We start from the raw sequence: 18,211 nt of genomic DNA, 5'->3' as shown, positions 1-18,211 counted from the left end.
GCTTTCTGTGTCAGTGACTTCAATTATTTACTTGAAGCTAATCTGTTAATATCCTCTGATTTATAAAGTTGTTTTGTATCTAGCTGGTATATACCACATATGTGGTAACCTTTTGCTAGGAATTTTAGCAGCATAAGATTGCAGGCTTATGTAGGTTTTTGTTTAAAAAAGCAGGTTATATTTGCAAGGGACTACATTAAGGTATAATTACACATGGAAATGTAAATTACGTTAAAAACTCTGCTAAAAATATTTTGAACTCATTCTTTTCTCTATATTGCTTACACATTTAATTGTTAAAACCCAGTGGTTTTTAAAGCCTGACTGTACTTTTCACCATTTATACTGCTTTTTTGCATGAGGTATTTCAGTTGGCTGGGTAGTAGGAAAAAAAGATAAACTATTTCAGTCTTCTGATTCCGGTGAACTAACTCAATGTTGCAGTGTTCAGATTTTGCAGTGGAATATTTTAATCCAAATTGTTGCTGGCAATTTTAAAGATGTATATTAGATTTTTTTTGTAAAATGTTCTCCTTCTGACCTTCTCCCACATAAAAATAATAAAAATTGCAAGCTTTCTTTGTGATGGTGTCCCTTCAAAGGTTCACATTCTGTAAGACCAAATGAAGCATATTTACTTTAAAAATAATAATTTCTAACATACAGTATGGTATTTAAAAAGGTATATAGCTAATTGAGAATGAAAAGAGAATACTGACCAAGATATTAGCCATGTTATTACCAGTGGTAACTTTTTGCCAAATCACATTTGTCCATATTCCGCTTTTGGTGCCGTACAGTTCAAATCCATTAGTGTTAATCTCATAGTAATGATCAAAGATGATGCAAAATAGTCAACCAAGTACTCTGAATACAAAAATATTAACAGAATTGCTGTCAGAACCATTTTTCTCAATTCATTCTCTTTCAACCTTTTCTCCTTAGCCACCCCTGAAATGTATACAACTCAAGGGGGTGGTACTGGGGTATAGTATAAGCATAAATACAAGCATGCCATCCTTGGCCAGCAGCATTTTTTGATCTAACTAGCTAGGTCAAAATTTGTCCTTTATTCAGTGTTTGTCTTCTTTTCTGCACAAAGAGATCCATGTAATTTATTTTATGCCAGGGGTTCTCAATCCCTGGCTGTGGCCCGGTGCCTGGAAGTGGCTGGAGCCCAGCAAACCACAGCCCCCACCCCCAAGCCAGGTGGAGAGGCCATGGCTCCTCCTACAGGGCCTGTGGCAGTGCAGGGTTTGCCCCCCCCTCCGCCCGGGCGGGGGTCGGGGTATCTTTACCTGTCTTCTGACTGGAAATTTTGGCCACGGTTTGCCGGGGCACAGCAACTTCCAGGGCGTGGTTTGCTGGGCCTCAGCATAAAAACTTTGGGAACCCGTTTAACACAGTCCTGCAAATGTTCAGATACTGTACTTTTTACGCATTGCACCTGTCTAGTGAATAATGACTAAACTAAGAAAATTCTGAAATGTTTCTTCTGAAGAGGTCTTCTAATTTTCACAGACACCAAAGAAGAATAGATCTAGGACTTGGAAGCTAGAGAACAAAATGTTCAGTATCCAAATTCCTGTGTATCCTAACTAGTGGTATGGCGGAAACCTGAGAAATATTAAATTGTTTATAGAATATTAAATTGACAATTGCAAATAGTAAAGGCAAAATTATTTTTCATTAGGCAGGGTTATGTGAAATATAAGTATGGCAAAGACTTTTGTTACTGAAAGCTTAGAATTACGATAAAGGGACAGGAAAAATAGTGGAAGTTTTATAGAAGATGTAACGTATTTGTGGGAAGGCAGTGATGGGTAGTGGTTGTATAAGAGAATTTGTATTTGTTGACATGTACTGGAAGCCAAGTAATTTTAAATGGTACAGCCAGAATGAAGTAGGAAAGGGTAGTGACTTGCAATTGGAGTCTCTGATTTGAAGTGCTTTCTGGCGGTTTATCGGATTTTACTTACCAGTGTTTGAACTGCTTGAAAGTTAACTGTGCCATTTAAGGTGCTGTATTGCTTATTAGGGTTTATTGTTCTCTGAATTTACCAAAACCACAACTAATTTTTAACGTGGCCTTAAAAATATTTTTTCAAGAGTCTTTAAATTTGTTGTTCTTGTGGCTTTCAGGGCTCGAAAAATAGTTATTTTGCTTTTTGGTTTTGGTTTTTTAATCTGAGCTAATTCTAACCAAACCAAGTAAAGATAAATGGCGTAAATACTCAATTAAAATAAAAGGGGAAAATAATGCAATTGGCAACTGAAACTATATTGCTAATGCAAAGCTGTTAGGATTCAATATTGAATTTAGCAGTGTTCTGGACCATTTCTGGTTTGTACTGTGTGTGTGTGTGTACTTTTTGCTGAGAGATGCCTAGCAAGCTAGCCATTGTAGCTCTTTTGCAACAGGAGTTCAATAGGAGCTGGAGAGGATAGAACAATTTTTAAGAAAATAGTTATTTCCTCTGCTTCATGGGTGTTTTTGTAATCCATGAGAACTTTTCAGTGTTATGTACGATGAACTTATCTAAGTAATAGTACACATGCTAAAAAAATCATGGCAAAAACTTAAAAAATGCGGAAGTGGGCCCCATTCTCCTCAACACTACTAGGCTGTTTAGGGAAACCTTTGGCTGCGTGCTGGGTTTCCTGTAAACTTGGGTGTGGAGCACAGTGGAGGCACCCGGGCCAGCACTGGACACTGGCCAACAGTAAGCTCCTCACTCCTCCACTCTATTTCCTCACTTGGCAGGGCAGCTCCTCCCTGAGCGCAGGTTCTGCCGACTCCAGGGAACTGCTCTGTTCCCCAGCCCCTTCGGGCGAGCTCCTGTATAAAGTGGAGTCTTTCACTGTGGACGTATGTACGAGAAGTATGTGCAAACTCCTACTAAGGAATATGCTATAACACAACAGCTTCTCAATAAAGTATTCAATATACGGTCTGACACTATTGGAGCCACTGCTTCCTTGCAGTGAGAGGAGAGAGGCCAAGCAGCAGCTGAAGGCAAAACCTTCAGTGAACAGAGAAAACTTGGAAAGCAACAATCCTTAAGGAGATTTAGGGGTAAGAGTGGATAGTTAAGTAGGAGTTTACAGTGTAACCTGGCAGCAAGCTACTGTCATGCTGGCATACAATGCGTCTTCTTTCTGTAAGTTAGCCATTGAGCTTCAGTTAGTTACCTGCTTTTGTGCTGTTTTGTTTGCACAATGCTGCTTGGTCTCCCTGCAGTTTATGGGCATATATAGAGAAACACACTAACTTGGCTAAATTGCATCCAGTTTGGTCACTAGCTTGGTTAAAGTGGGCATGATTCTACCATGCAACATATAGTGTTGCTTTTTCTATCATTCTAGGAAGGCCAATAACTTCGCTGCAGCCTCTGTAAAGGATCATCTTTATATTCATTGCACACAGACCCATTCCCTTAGTAAGGGGCCCTTAGAAGATGCAGTAAGTTAAATCCTTGAATTTTACAACGTTATACTGTGTGCAAACAAGTGGCATGCACCAAAAGGGGGAGGCAGGACGAATTCAGGAATGGACCAAAGCAGCGTGCTCATGGACAGAAGTGACGTGCTCACGGATCGCTACACCTTAGAGGGAACATTGGGTAGGGAAGGCTGGGGCCAGGAACTGCTGGCTCCAGCAGCCTTACCTGGGGGCCTTGGGGAGCTGCAGCTGGAAGCTTACCAGCCAAGCTCTGGTTTTGGGTGGTGAGTACCGTTGCCATGAGCACCACCTCGCTTTTATTTTTGGCATGGGTTTGTTTGACTCTGGGATCTCCCAGGGTTGAAAACCCCCTGGTGTTGCAAAATAGCAGGATGGGGAATGCCTGCATATGCAGTGAGTGTGCAGTGCTGCAGGCAGGTCTGTGGCCGTGCTCGTTGGGGGGAGGGGGGGGTTCTTGGTTGATTTTAGTTTATTTTTGCGCTCAGCCAAACAGGTTCAGCTGTTTGCTTCCAAAAAAAGGAAAAAAGGCAATGCATGTTATGTAATAAATAAATCATTGCAAAAACTTAAAAAATTCTGAAGTGGGCCCCATTCTCCTCAACATCACTAGACTGTGCAGGGGAACCTTTGGTTTTGTGCTAGGGCACCAGTATTTCAGAATACTGGTGATAGAAGGGGGAGAAAGATGGAAACCTTTTAAGCTCTAGCATCTTCAGGTATTGGAGCTAGGGGCTTACAGTTGTGGAGGAAGCAGGTCTTGGCAAAGGCACATCTTTTGTTATCCACCTGAAATCTTCCCAAATTTGGCTCAGGTACAAGCCCGTGAAACGGTAGCAGTTTCTGCCTACTCTGTAGCAACTTTTTTTTAAAAACAGCCCCAAGTGCCAAAGCTTGTCTTTTCACTCAGGGGTATATATAACCCGGTACTTCTCAACCTTTTAGATTGGGGGCACCCTCTAAAAATACCAACTCCTTAATTTTCATTTTTTGACTACAAAAAAAAGAAAAATAGAGCAATTCAGTTGCAAAGAACTGGGAAGGGCTGCAGCAGGTCAGCGTTAACAGGACCCATTCCTGTTTGAAATCTGTGGTTTGATCTTCTGAAGCATGTTTACGCACCTAAGGACACCCTCTCACCCCCTGAGGCTCACAGCACCCTGTTTTTCTGCAGATCTAGACCAGCACTTCTCAACCCTGGGGTCACAAGAATAGGTTGCACACAGACTTTAAAAGTGGATTTTCCTTTACAGGAGAAAAAAACCTGGGAAACTGTGGCTTTCCCCTTGCAGGCTTGCAGCACTCCAGCCTACCACCGGCAGCTTGAGCCCCCCCCACACTGCGGGAGTGGGGGAAAGGGGCACAGATCAGGAGTGAGGGGCAATAGTAGGGCTAGGGGGTTGTTTTCTACCTAAACTATTTACTGGGTTGGGACTAGGGTTGCCAACTCTGCCAGAAGCTATTCCAGATTCCCACCCCCCAACATGGCTGATGTCATTAATTGAATTCATTTTCTTAAAACATCCTATTCTGAATTGCTCTCAACAGTCCCCAGGAGATCCACGCCGGAGGGTTGTAACCCAATACCAGATGGGCCATCCACGTTTACAAATGGGTTGCGGTCCAAAGCAAAGGTTAAGAACCGCTGATCTGGGCTGTGTTCGTCTCTTCCAAAAGCTCCCACACCCCAGTCTTTTCTCACAGATACGCCCCCTCACAACCGTCTTTTTTTGGTTGGTTGCACGCCCAGGGTGAAGCGCGTCAAGACCGACGTACGTCACAAGCGTAAAGCTATTGCGAACGAGCGCGTGCGCACACATGCAGCGCAATCGCCACGCGCTGAAAGCGCCTCCAGCGCTCCAACAGCGAAAGCCCAATCACATCCGTGAGCGGCCCTGGCGCATGCGTGCTCTGCCTCCCAGCATGCCCCGCACCGGCGTCCTTCCCCCGCCCACAAGCGCTTGGCGGCGCGGAGCATGCTGGGCGCTGGAGTTTCCTCCTCAACCCGGAAGTGATTCCTAGCAGCGGAGGCGGGGTAGTGTCACGCAGCCGCTTCCGTCAGCGCGAGCGGTATGTAGGCTCCGGCGCGGCCGGGCTGTTCAAGAAGCTTCTGCGGCCGGAGCGTTTTGGCGGTGCCACCATGTTCGGCTGCCTGGTGGCGGGAAGGCTTGTGAGTGGCGGGCGAGGGGGAGGGGCGCCGCGGAGGTGGGGGTCCCGAGGGACGTCCCTGGTGGGGGGAGGGGCCGGAGGGCCGAGGAATCGTCCCTGATAAGGCGGGGATTGGAGGGGCTCGGAGGGACGTCAGTGGTGGGGGGCGGGTCTGCAGGGGGGATGGGGCATGTCGCTGCTGCGGGAGGGGCTGTAGGGGGTGGGGCACGTCACTGGTGGGGAGGGGCTGCAGGGGGGTCGGGTTATAGGGGGATTGGGAAGGGGTACCGGTGGCGGAGGGGCTGCAGAGGGTGGAGCACGTGACTGATGAGGGAGGGGCTGCAGAGGGTGGGGCACATCACTGGTCGGAGAGGGACTGCGGGCAGGGGGTGTGTGACATGTCATTGGTAGAAGGGGTTGCAGAGGGGGTGGGGCATGTCACTGATGGGGAGAGGGGCTGCAGGGGGTGGGGCATGTCACTGGTAGGGGAGGGGCTTGGGGGGCCTAGGAGCTGTTACACATAAGGGGGGGCAGGCTTGGGGGGGCTCTGAGGGACCTCATTGATGGGAGAGGGGGCTGGAGCACATTGCTCATGGGGCAGGGGAGCATGGGGTAGGGCAGCTTGGGCTCTTCTGCCTCTGCTTCTCTACCTCCTCCTGGCCTTGGAGGCAGTGCAGCTCCTGATCCAGTCCCTCACTGCTTCCAGCCCCTTGTGCAAGGACTTGCCTGGCTCTGCCGCCTTCTTTCAGCGACTTGCTGCTGGGTTGGAGCAAGTGGCTGCAGCCCCTTCACTGCCCCTGCCCTCTTCCTTCCTGGGGGCTGCGGGGCCTGGTGTAGCTGAGACGGGTGGGTGCATAGCAGGAGCTACTTCAGTTGAGGTGGAAGGGAGCATATGTGGCTGTGTTGTCCACATGGGCTCAGGTGCCATGAATTCGATGGATGAAGCCCTGCCTTGTTTCTTAGCGAAGCTGGTTCCCATGGTTCGGTTTGTACCATCCTGAGCAGCCTGCTTTCAACTTGGGGAAACTCTTCAGCACACAGACAGCCAAAATATCCTGGGTGTGGCGTGGCATCTGTGTCATTGGGATGAGGAACGTAAATCCCTTTTTTATAGCCTGTTACACAGTTGCTGTGCGGCTGCATTTGGCTTTCTCTAGGGCTGATTACAAATCTTAAGCTGCCACATTCCTTGCTTTCCCTCCCTGCAATTGCTTGATGTTTCAGAAAACATCAGGTTGCTCACCGATGGAGTCAAAACTAAGGTACGAGAACTGAAACTTGGTTTTGTTTTCCAGGTGCAAGCAGTGGCACAACAGGTGGCTGAAGATAAATTTGTATTTGATTTGCCTGACTATGAAAACATCAACCACGTAGTGGTCTTTATGCTGGGAACCATCCCATTTCCAGAGGGCATGGGAGGATCTGTCTATTTCTGCTATCCTGACCAGAGTGGGATGGCAGTGTGGCAGCTGCTGGGATTTGTCACCAATGAGAAACCAAGTGCCATCTTCAAAATTTCTGGTCTAAAATCTGGTAAGAGCAGGAAAATATAGTAGTTAAACAGTATCACTGACAGCAAAATGCGTGCATATTCTTTAATGACTACAGTAAGATATTAGGGCGTTTAACTAATGAAGTGTTGTTTGGGAAGTCAAACATTTGTCCTCCAACTGGATCTTAATAGTCCTGGTATTTATATTTTGAGCAAAGGAGTCACAGTGTGCAGCCTGTGGGCCGCATGCAGTCTGCCAGGGCAGTCCTGTAGGCTTCGTTTATTGTCATTCCGTAAGCATAAAAAACAAAAGAGGATTTGAAAAGTAAAACGTTGAGTCGGATTACTCTTCATCACTTCAGACTGTTCTCACTATGCAGAAATTTTATTTTTTGTGTGCCCCTGCATGTGAGGTCCAGATTCCTGCCTGCAGTGTGATGTTTTCTTTGAACAGAAGCTGTGTTGGAAGTGGCCTTCAGTCTGAGTTGTGCACAGTTGATCAGAACTAATGGTATCTAATTACATGCAACTGTAGCAGCGTTTCTCACTTCTAATTGTTCAGGATGTGTTCATGTGAGAACTTGCATTTGTCTGTTTCAACAGACTGTATATAAATGGCATCTAGAAGGTAAAGCATACTCTGCATATTCATTAGCTGAGTAGGAAGAAATGCCTATAAGGAATCTTATATTACCTTATGTTGCCAAAACCAGATACATTTACTGTAGCACAAAGATTCATTTTTTACTAATGGCGTTTACTTCTAGAAGCCAGATACAGTGACTTCATAAAAGCAGCCTCTTGAAAACTAAATAGTGTATTTACTGCATGTCTTACATTTCTGGGAAAAGACCCAAGAATTCAGGGGGTAGTCTCTTCTAATTACATGGATTTTTCTATTGATTTCTAAACTCTGCATCATTTGAATGCCATGTTGCGCAACCATAATTAACAAATAGATGATGCAGTTGTCTTCTATGTAAGATGGTTCTATTTTAGTTTTCTTTACTCACCTTTCAGCTATTTCTACTCCCTTTAGTGTCCAAAAAAGATTTAAGCAGCACTGTTCCACTTGATATGATTTTTCTCAAACCGTGTTATTTAGTTAGTTCTCTAGCTGTTCCATTAAAACCAGCATAATCTTGATAGTGGCAGCCCAGATGATTGTTAAGGTTGTGGTAAACCATGGCATTAGCTCAGTTACAAAATTTTGAGAGGTCTTTTGAGAATTCCTATGTATATTTAATGTTTTATTCTTTGGGAAAAGGTATTAAAGCAATTTACTTTCTCTGAGCAAACATTGGCACTGTTCTCTTCAGAGAGAAAGAGCAATCACCTTTGCTACAAAGTAAAGTGCTGCTGTTTTAGTACCACTTCATCAACTGCTTACTTCCCAGTGAAGCTGATTTACTTTCCCAGCCAAACAGTAGCCTCTGCTTTTAGGCTTATTTAGATTAGCCATTTTTTTTCATTGCACATCCCAACCAAACCGAATAAAATTGAAACAGTTCTAGGAAATCGTGTAGACAGCACTCTTGAGAGCTGCAATATATGCGTTGGATTACACAAATTAGAGGTGGGTGGTCTTTCTATCCAGAGTGTAAATATAATTTCATTATGAATTCTCTATTGTTCAGTCACGATCAGTTCTGGTTTTAGCTAACTGCAAGCTCTACAAGCTCATCTGTGGATTTAACAGCTATAACAGTGGTCTTTTGACTCCTTCATCTTTACAATAATAACAATTCTTCATTGGGATGTGATTCAGTAGTCCTTCAAACAAGTCAGAACAGAATCCTACTTTTTTTGCCAAATCTACTTTGCTTCTGCAGTGCTAAGAAGAGTAAAATAGTAATGCATGCCATGTACACTTATGTGTGCTAATAGGATGTGAAATGTGCAGTGAGCTGATCACATTTGTAGGAGGTTTGATTTTTGTTTCCATGTGCTTGTAAGTGCAGTATGTAACAAGTCTAGTAACAGGCCTTGTGTAGTAGTTCTGTTTGTAAATATCAGGTACAATAATGCACTCAGTTTGCACTAAGCACTTAAATATTACTGGATTCCTAATTAAACTGGTGTGGAGGCTTATCACTTAAAACCTGAGAGAGTGCCTACAGCTCACTTTATTAAAAAAAAAAAAGGGTTTTTTGGCTTGCTCTTGTGATCTGTTTGCATAATTTTTCTTATGTTTGTATCAGTTTTTACCATATGTGCCTAACTAAATTTAGGATCCTTTGCAAGGATAGTTAGGGAATAATCATACTGGACACCAGTGCTTGCCATCTGAACTCCTTGGCTCAGAAATCCTGAGCTCTGTGTGGTGATTCTTCTAGATACAGGTCCAGAGGAAAGGTTGGAAGGCTTGCACATCTTTGTGGTATTTGAAGTGACCTGAATTTGAAATTCTCCAAATTGGAGCTGAATTGAGTGTTTCAAATGCATTTCTATCGTCAGTCAGTGTTTGTCTGAAATTCATTGTGTTGTATCAAAATGTTCCTTTGAACAAACATCCTGAAACCAAACAAACATGGCTTTGTCAGTGCCATGCATTCCCCTTTGTTTTGGATCAAGAGTCATCACTTGCTTCCGTTTTCTTTCCAGTTTTTGGCATAATCCTTCAAAACAATGATAACATTGAGGGAAAAATGCCAAATTCTTTTGCCAATTCTTTTTTTTTTTTTTTTTTTTTTTTTTAATGGCTGCACTCTTCTGCTTCCACTGCTTCTGTATTTTCTTCCAGTAGACATTGCTGGCATGTTCCTGTTTCCTTTCTTGGTCATGCTTGCAGGTTTCAGAAAATTGTGCAGTTCAGACAAGCTTGTCAATCAAAAAGCATCACAGACTTTGGCTGTATTTTGATGCCATAGAATACTTATTTTTTTTGCCTTAACAAGTTGTACTTTATCATAGGTGTTTTTGTTTGTAAAATGTAGGTGTTAAATATTTGCGTTTGTAGTAAGTGACTATTATGTATTCAAGAACTGAAAAAGTACTGATTTTATTCAAAATAATTTTGAATAAAATGATTTTTTTCATATTAAAAATATATGTTCTAACATGTTCCACGTAACACTACTTACTGTAGGATGTTGGCTCCGGCTGGGAAGTATGGCAGCCAAAATGGACTCTGCAGGTAGAATTGTCTTTTTCTGGAATTTCTGATGATGATAAATGTGATGATGTTGGAACTTGAATGCAGTGTTCAGTTAGAAGTCTGATTTCCAGGGGCTATTTTCTACACAGCCTAATCTTATAAAACTAATGAATTATTTGGTCTCTGCAGCATAGATTGACTTTCAGTATTTGTGGTGTTTCACAAAGCATCACTACATAGTTGAGGGACTAAAACTGATAAATTAACCTGTCTTTTTGCTAAATTGAAATGTACAGATCATTTCAGTCCTTTTAATTTTTTAAGCCCTCAGTCATGGAGTGTAATTAAAGAAAGCAGTGGCATATGAACAAAAACATTTGTCTGATACTGAGTTTTTTCCATATAGGGTAAAAAGGTAATTACTGGGGGAGAGGAAGGTAGCAACATTTCATACAATCATAGGAAAGTAGGACTGGAAGGGATCTCCAGAGATCATCTTGTCCAGCCCCTTACCTGAGGCAGTGGTCATCCCTGTCCAAACTATTTCATACAAATCCCCTGCCCAACCTCTTAGCTGGGCAAGTTGGACTCAGATGCTTCTGCAACTGCCTTTTTGGTGCTAAGGAGCTTGGCTGATATGTTTGGGTTGGGTTAACCTTAAAGTAAATGTTTTTGACAGTTGAGCCATCTTTTTCTTTCATAGCTACTATACATATACTATACATAGTAGCTACTAACGTATGTGGGAAAATTTAGTGTAATCTGAACTGTGCCTTCTTTTCAGAAGTAATTTAGTTTTGAAGATGCTTTTGAGAAGAATATTTTCCAGTTTCTTACATATTACTAGCTTAGACCTTTGACGAATTAACTGTTTTTCCTTTCTTGATTTCTGTGAATTTGGGTGGGACATAGATTTGTGCTACTCTCATTGTCTGAGATTTTTAGCAGCTGGATTAGGTCAGCTGGTAGTGGTGGTTTTCATTAAGACCTGTCTACATCCTGCAATGCCATATGTTGGTGTGTTGACCCTGAAATCAATGTCTTATAGCTATGCCTTTTCTTGTCCAGAGCATGGTACTGAGTATTTGCTTCCCAGTAGCAAGATACTCTCATACTACTACAAACTTGTGTGGTGGTAGGTATTATTCACATGCTAATGGTAACATATTTCTGTTGCTTCCCCCAAATCTTTGTTCTTATCCCAGTGACATCACTTATATGGGCAGTAGGGAGTGGCAGATATTAGTGAATCTTGATGGTTTTGTAGTATCCCAAGTGAGTTTGGGCTTTAGAGCCCTGGTTAAAAGACGAAAGTGATGTGAGCTAGAATGATTTCTATGTAAAAGGGATGCAGTTTAAGGATGCTTTAGAGCCACATTAAGAAGTTCTCAAATAACTTTTGTAACTATAAGGGTATTTTTATTTTACAGCCATTTCTTTCTGATGTGGACTGTGCCAGTACACAGCTTTCTGTCTAGACTATTACTAGGCAGCGCTCTACAAGGGATAGCTTGGAACTGTATTCAGACTTCAGGAAGAGTTGCTCACGTTTTTAGTGCAGTGTGAAATGCTAGGAACTTCATACAAGTTCTCCAGTGTTTGTATTTGCTTTTCAAAGCGGTTCAAGGTATTGGCTTCTTTACCTTGTCTTCTAAAAATGTATTCAACGCCCAAGGGTTGTTGGTCAAATATTTTAGACATTGCGTAGTAGTTGTGTTCAATAGCACAAAATATTTTTGTCTTTTCCCTGTTTGAATGACCAAATCAAAAGAAGCTGTAACTGTATTACTTGTCTCTGGGATTTTTCTGGAAACTGTCATGTGTATTAAAAAAATTGGGTTTTATTGTAAATCATACTCCCTTGTGTTTGAAGTCAGGCTCCTTATTTTATTGGCATAATAAGTAGTAGCAAGAAGTTCAAATGGTTCAGACCTACTTACAAACAATGCACCTGATTAAATGAAGACTTGTTTACATAATAGGAAACTGTAAAAATAATTAATTCTGTCTTGCAATTTTTTTCCCAAAAAGGTACTTTTAGCAATTGCCAATGCATTCTTCAGTATATAAGAAAGAATAAAGAAACAGCTGCATTTTAAAGTTACCTGTTGCATCGTTAGGCTGTGTGCAGTTCTTCATAATACTGTGGGCAAGTTAATCTCTCTCATTGGTAAGGAAAAAAGCCCTTATTCCTAAGGAGTTCTGGGTGTCATTAAACAGTGCTGTAGTCATACTGCTGCCAAGTCTGATGGCTGTGCTCTTTTTCAGGGAAAGGGAGCCAACACCCCTTTGGTGCAATGAACCTTCCTCAGACGCCGTCTGTAGCCCAGATCGGAATCTCGGTGGAATTGCTGGAAAACTTGGCCCAGCAAACTCCTGTCGCAAGTGCTGCTGTATCATCAGTAGACTCGTTCACTGAGGTAACTAAACAGCATGCTGTTTTGCTAAGTGCTCGGTAGGAGGTGGTTAAGAACAGAGATCTCTGGAAAAACTGATGCAGGCACTTAAAATGCTACAGTGAAAAATTGTGTTATTAAACCTAATTTGGCCCTCTTCATTAGGCTGTACACTTCTGACATGGCCGTGGCCTGCATACTTAAAATGTAAATTCTGTTACTGAATACAGGCACACTTTCCTATTTCATGTATATATAATTCTAACACAGAGAGGCTTCACTTCAGAAGAGCAGGAGGGGGACAGTGGTGCAATTAGCCCTGTTCCTGTGACAGTATCATAGAAATCTTGTAATCCATGTTTCACTGCCCATCAAGCATCTCCTGTCTCCCTTCACTGAATTTAAGCCAGGAACAGTCGAAGATCTATCTTATCTTAATGCCGTGGGTTAGCTTCAGTTTTTGTAATGAAGTCCTAAGAGTTCTAAGAACTTTCTTCTTTTAAAAATAAAAAATAATTTACCTGGATAAGTATGTGTGTGTGTCAGTGTGTACTGAACTATCTATACTCTCTTACTGAATGCTGGCACGTTTTCCCATTTCATATATATAGTCCCTCCTGACTGCTGGGGGAATTCAGTGCCTCCACTGAAGGGAGGTGGGTGATGTTTGATGGGAAGTGAAACTCAGATGACAGGGTAAAATCCCTGTGATCCTGTCAGTGGAACAGGCTAGCTGCACCTCCGTCCCCTTTCTGCTCTTCCAGACTGTAACCTCTCAGGTGTTAGATAAACATACACGTTATGGTAGTGTAGGAGTGATGTTGTAGCCATGCTGGTCCAGCAATTATGGGAAGGGTGAGGCTTTCTTAGGATGATATCTTTTATTAGTCCAACTATGTAGTTGGGATAAAGTTAGACAGGCTTCCAAATGCAAGACTTCTTTGTCAAGTCTCAGAATGAATGTCTTGCATTCAAAAGCTTGTCAAACTTGATCCAGTAAAAGGTGTCACCCTAAGAAATCCTTGCCTCTTGTGTTGGATTAAGGCCTCTCTGGGTGGGGTTTTGCAAAATCTTCCACTTCGGGCTACTTGCTGGAATACAGTATGTTATGTTGCATTCCCCATTTTTACCTTGCAGAGGGACAGCATGGGCCCTGGTGGCACGTAGACAGGGTCTCCCAAACGGTTGAAGAGTTGAGACAATGTCAGAAGCACTTAAAATTCAGACCCAAGCTTCTGTTTTTTGTCTGGAAGGATAACCAGGAAATAAAGATAAAAAGCAGGACTAAAAGGGGCCCTGACACTATCAGGTACTAGTTGTTCAGAGGAAACAGCTCGTCATTAGGTTCTTAGGTTTTGTTCCTCTGAATAACTATACTGTTATGCCATACTAATACGAAGCAGTTCCACCTTTTCTAGTGTTGCTGCTGGGTCAGGGCCACCAGCTACTTTTGTTATGTATTTTGTGACCAGTTGTGCATAACTGCTACTTCTTTGGACAGATGTTTGATTGCTGTAAGTCACTTTTTGCAATTTTTTTTCTTCTCCAATACCATGTGTATAAAATAAATGCTTGCTTCAGTTTTAATACTGTTTCATAGGAATTCAGTAGGAGTTATGACTCTGAGGGCACATTTACAAAAGGGACCATTGCAAGCAACTTGAAGGAAAGAGATAAGTGGTGGTATGATTAGAATAGTAGTATTTCTTGTGGGATTAATGTCTCTTTATTTTACTAGACTGAACCTGAATTAACCACTAGGGAAACAATATAAAATAAAAGGCCCACAGAGGCATGATCAACTAATGTTCTTTCTGATTCAGTTTTGGAGGAAAAGGTTCTAGACTTACCATTGTGTCATCTTATAATCGCAGAGATTTACAAAATGTCCTTATTTCTGTCTTGAGGTCACTTCTGACTTTCCTTAAGCAAACCTTATAAAAATATGGTTTCATAGAAGTGAAGAAGTAGGTGCATTGAATTGGACATATCTAAAAGGTCTTCCATCAGGAGAGGAAGAGTCTGAGGACAAGGCCGGGAGTTAGAACCTCTACATCTAGTCCTTTCTAAAACAGACTTACTTGTTCACTCAGCATAAACTTTGTTTTCTCCACTTGCCTAGAAAGGAACATGTTCTCCATTTTATGTGGGAGTTGAGGATTGAGTAGTCCTTTGTACAGCATTTTAAATGCAAAAAGTGTTCTTAAAGTTTTAAGTACTCATTTATAAAGTTGAGGTTTTATATTTCAGTTTACTCAGAAGATGCTGGATAACTTCTATAACTTTGCTTCGTCGTTTGCTGTCACTCAGGCTCAGATGACGCCAAATCCCTCTGAAGCTTTCATTCCTGCTAATGTAGTTCTTAAATGGTAAGGGAAAACATCTATCTCAAAGCAATTGACTTATTCTAGTTACTGGAATTATAGATTTCATAATACTGAATTTACCTTCATAGCCTCCAAAAAAATGACTTGACATTGTTTCCCTACTGACATACAAGTTCTTCAGTGTAGTCAATAGCTGTGTTCTGTTTCTCAGCCTCAGCTACCCCAAGAACAGTTTTGTTTACCACTGGCAATTTAATCCCTGCAATTGTGATATGCTTGTTCTGGAAGCCTTTCTACCTTTTGTAGTGTTGTTTAGTATGGGAAAGCAGAAAATGTTGCCTTTGAATAACAAGAATTAATGTCTATTAGGTTTGAACTACCATTACAATGTGTGTTGTTTTTATGGTGTTAGAAAATTATAACCCTAGCTGCCCTTGCTGTCATTAAAATGACTAATGTTAGACGCAGCTAAACAGGCAAAATGTCCTTGTTAAGAGTTCAGCATATTCCATTCCTGGGACTGGGTTAAGCTGCATTTGCTGTAAATTGTCTCTCTGAGGCTGAAAACAGATGTCACATTTGTGCCACCATAACAACTTTTATGGCAGCACAAAGTAAAAAACAAATAGATGACCATGCCCTTTGTCGTGTCAAAAATGCTTTTGTTTGTGGGGCGACAAAGGTCATTAATAATTTCTGCCACTTTTTGTCATGGCTGACATCTACTTGCTTAATGGTAGGAGTGTGTGGGCAGCCCTGGAGGTGCCCACACTCTCCAGCTGCCCCAGCAAGCATTCCCAGGGCTTGAGGGGCCTGCTTCTATGCATCTTGGGAATTTCTGTGTGGGATTAGGCCCAGGGTGGATTTGATTTAAAGCAAATAGACTTAAATTACTTGTCAGGAAGCCTCAATTTAATCATTGTTTTCTACAAACAGTGCATTCTTGTTGTGTAATATCCTTTATTCTTTCAACTTCTTGAAACTTGGCACTTTCAGAGAAATGTAAGGGCTTGACTGTGTATACAAACTTGCAGAGAGACAATAGAGCTGATGAGTGGGGAATCAGGTCTGTTATCTCTTATCTCCGTATACTGCTGCTAACAAAGATGTTATCTCTGGAGACAGCAACCTATCCCTATGTCTGAAGACAGACCTTTGTGCCCAAAAGATTGCAAAGAACAATTTTTCCATCTATAGTAAAAGCTCTGTTATCTGGTAACCCCCAGGAATGGGGGATGCTGGATAACAAAATATGCTGGTTAACTGAGTGGCCTGAACAGATGCTGCTGCTTCTCCTACCATGGGGGGCTTCCGGTTTCACTTTACCTTACAAGCTGATATGCCGGTTAATAGAGCATGCTGGTGTGTAAGGTGCTGGTTAGCAGAGCGCTTCCTGTACTTAGTTGGTCTAAAAGATACTGTATCTACCCAAAGAACGTTGTCTGTCTATGATCTCTGGAGGCACAAATCCACAGTTTGAGAACTAAAACTAAGCATCACAGAGATGCTTAATGGGATCTTCTAGGCTGAGCACTGAGTCCCATTGGGTAGAGTTGTTTTCTTTAATCTTGACTAGCCTAGAGAGGAGCCTCTGGGAACCCTATGAGATTGGGCCCCTAATATAGTTCATGGCCTGTTGTGACCTATTTAGAAAACTTCAAAAAAGGTTACATGAATATATCCTCTCAAATAGTATATAATTAGAAGTTATAATCCCTATTCCATGATGATATCTTTGAGTTTTAACATATCTTAAAACTAACTTTATATAAATTCATTTTTTAAACAAAAAGTATCTTAACAAAAATTATGATTAAGTCTGATTTAAATATATATTTTTTGTAATCATTGATTTTTTTATTTTTTTTTTTTAATTAATCCCTCCCTGATTGGGCCTCCCTAACGCTGGGAGCACCTGCTTAGCTTTCCCCACTTACAGAGACACCCCTGAGAATCTTCAAGATGCATCTCTGTAAGCAGGGAATGTGTTATCCATTGTCTCTGCATGGCCAACAGGTTTCACCCAATAAAGCAGATCAGCTGTGTTGGGACACATCTTGGTACAGTTTATCTATTTGATTTTGTGATATCTATACCCTTGGGGTAGCATTGCTAGTATAGTTATACTGACAAATCCTTGTAAGTATAGACATGCACAGTGTACTCATTTGACAGCATGGCCCAAATGTTCCTTTTCCCTCAAGTCAGCTGTTCCTAGCCTGGGACACATGCTTTTCAAAGCATTCACCTAGACAGTTTTAAAGATGGCTTATCTTGTATGTGAGTTCTTCTAAATGTTTTGATCATCTAATGCAGGTACTGTTTTTAAACCCTAAATATAACTGATCTGTCCTTATTCCTTGTGGGAGTTTTTATTAGCACCTGCTATATACTATGTACAGCACAAATGAAAAGGGAGGAAAATCCCTGAAAGAGAAGCATAGTAGAAGACAGTGGCCAGAGCAGGAATTAATCATGTCTTTGAAAGTTTGTTGTGGGGGTTAATATTGTAAATGAAAACCCGATGCACCTAAAAGCAAGATCAATGTAAGCATTCTCTGTAAACTGGTAAGAATTTTTTAATCTCTTATTCTGATTACAGCCACATCAGGTAGTTTCATTTTTACCCTACTACCTGTCAGGGAGAAGTATCATTTTAGTCTATTTGTTCTGTAAAGTGTTTTTAAAATGCAGTGCATTTTAGGTCCACAGCTGGCTGCATGTGAGAGGCACTAACTTGTCACTAGTGAGGTAGGAAGTTCAAATACTTGAATTGCATAATTTGGAAGTCATTTTAATGCCAACACACTCTTCTCTTCTAGGTATGAGAACTTCCAAAGACGTCTGACACAGAATCCTCTCTTCTGGAAAACATAATCTTGAATCATGTCATGTGAAGTGCTCTTGGACTACAGTGCTGTCTTAAAGATTCAGTAAATGACCCTACTAAAGAATACTGGGATAGTATAATCAGCCCAAGCAGACAAACTTGAAGCTTTTATAAAATCTTTGAAACATTTAAAATTAAAAACCTTAAAAAGTGTTTTATCATTGTTTGTTTGTTCTTGTTTAACTAAAGCGCTAAACATTCCAAGAAGTCAGTGCTGCATATTCATATTTAAAAATAGTTCTCTGGTGTAAACTTGTAATTTATTTCCTGTTTTAAGTGGTCTGTACAAATGGTGTAAAATATCTCGGCTTTAATTTTCCAGCCACTGACTTGCATTCTTCATGTTGTTTTCAAGTGACACTGTCAGGCTCACATAATATTCATTCTTTCTGGTATTACTA

The 18,211-nt window shown here is 41.5% G+C and overlaps 1 protein-coding gene across 1 annotated transcript; it reads left to right on the top strand.

The window, feature by feature from the left end:
• The first annotated feature begins 5,475 nt into the window (after positions 1-5,475).
• On the top strand, positions 5,476-17,963 carry HIKESHI (heat shock protein nuclear import factor hikeshi). The gene is made up of 5 exons (XM_090030617.1): positions 5,476-5,630; positions 6,904-7,141; positions 12,466-12,617; positions 14,844-14,962; positions 17,743-17,963. Exons 1-5 carry the CDS (start codon positions 5,601-5,603, stop codon positions 17,795-17,797), a joined length of 594 nt encoding a protein of 197 aa, XP_089886743.1. The 5' UTR covers positions 5,476-5,600; the 3' UTR covers positions 17,798-17,963.
• The last annotated feature ends 248 nt before the right edge of the window (positions 17,964-18,211 follow it).

Source organism: Crocodylus siamensis, chromosome 1, assembly GCF_052110815.1.
Source record: "Crocodylus siamensis isolate JL-2025a chromosome 1, ASM5211081v1, whole genome shotgun sequence".
NCBI lineage: Eukaryota > Metazoa > Chordata > Crocodylia > Crocodylidae > Crocodylus > Crocodylus siamensis.
This window is presented reverse-complemented; position numbering and strand designations above follow the sequence as displayed.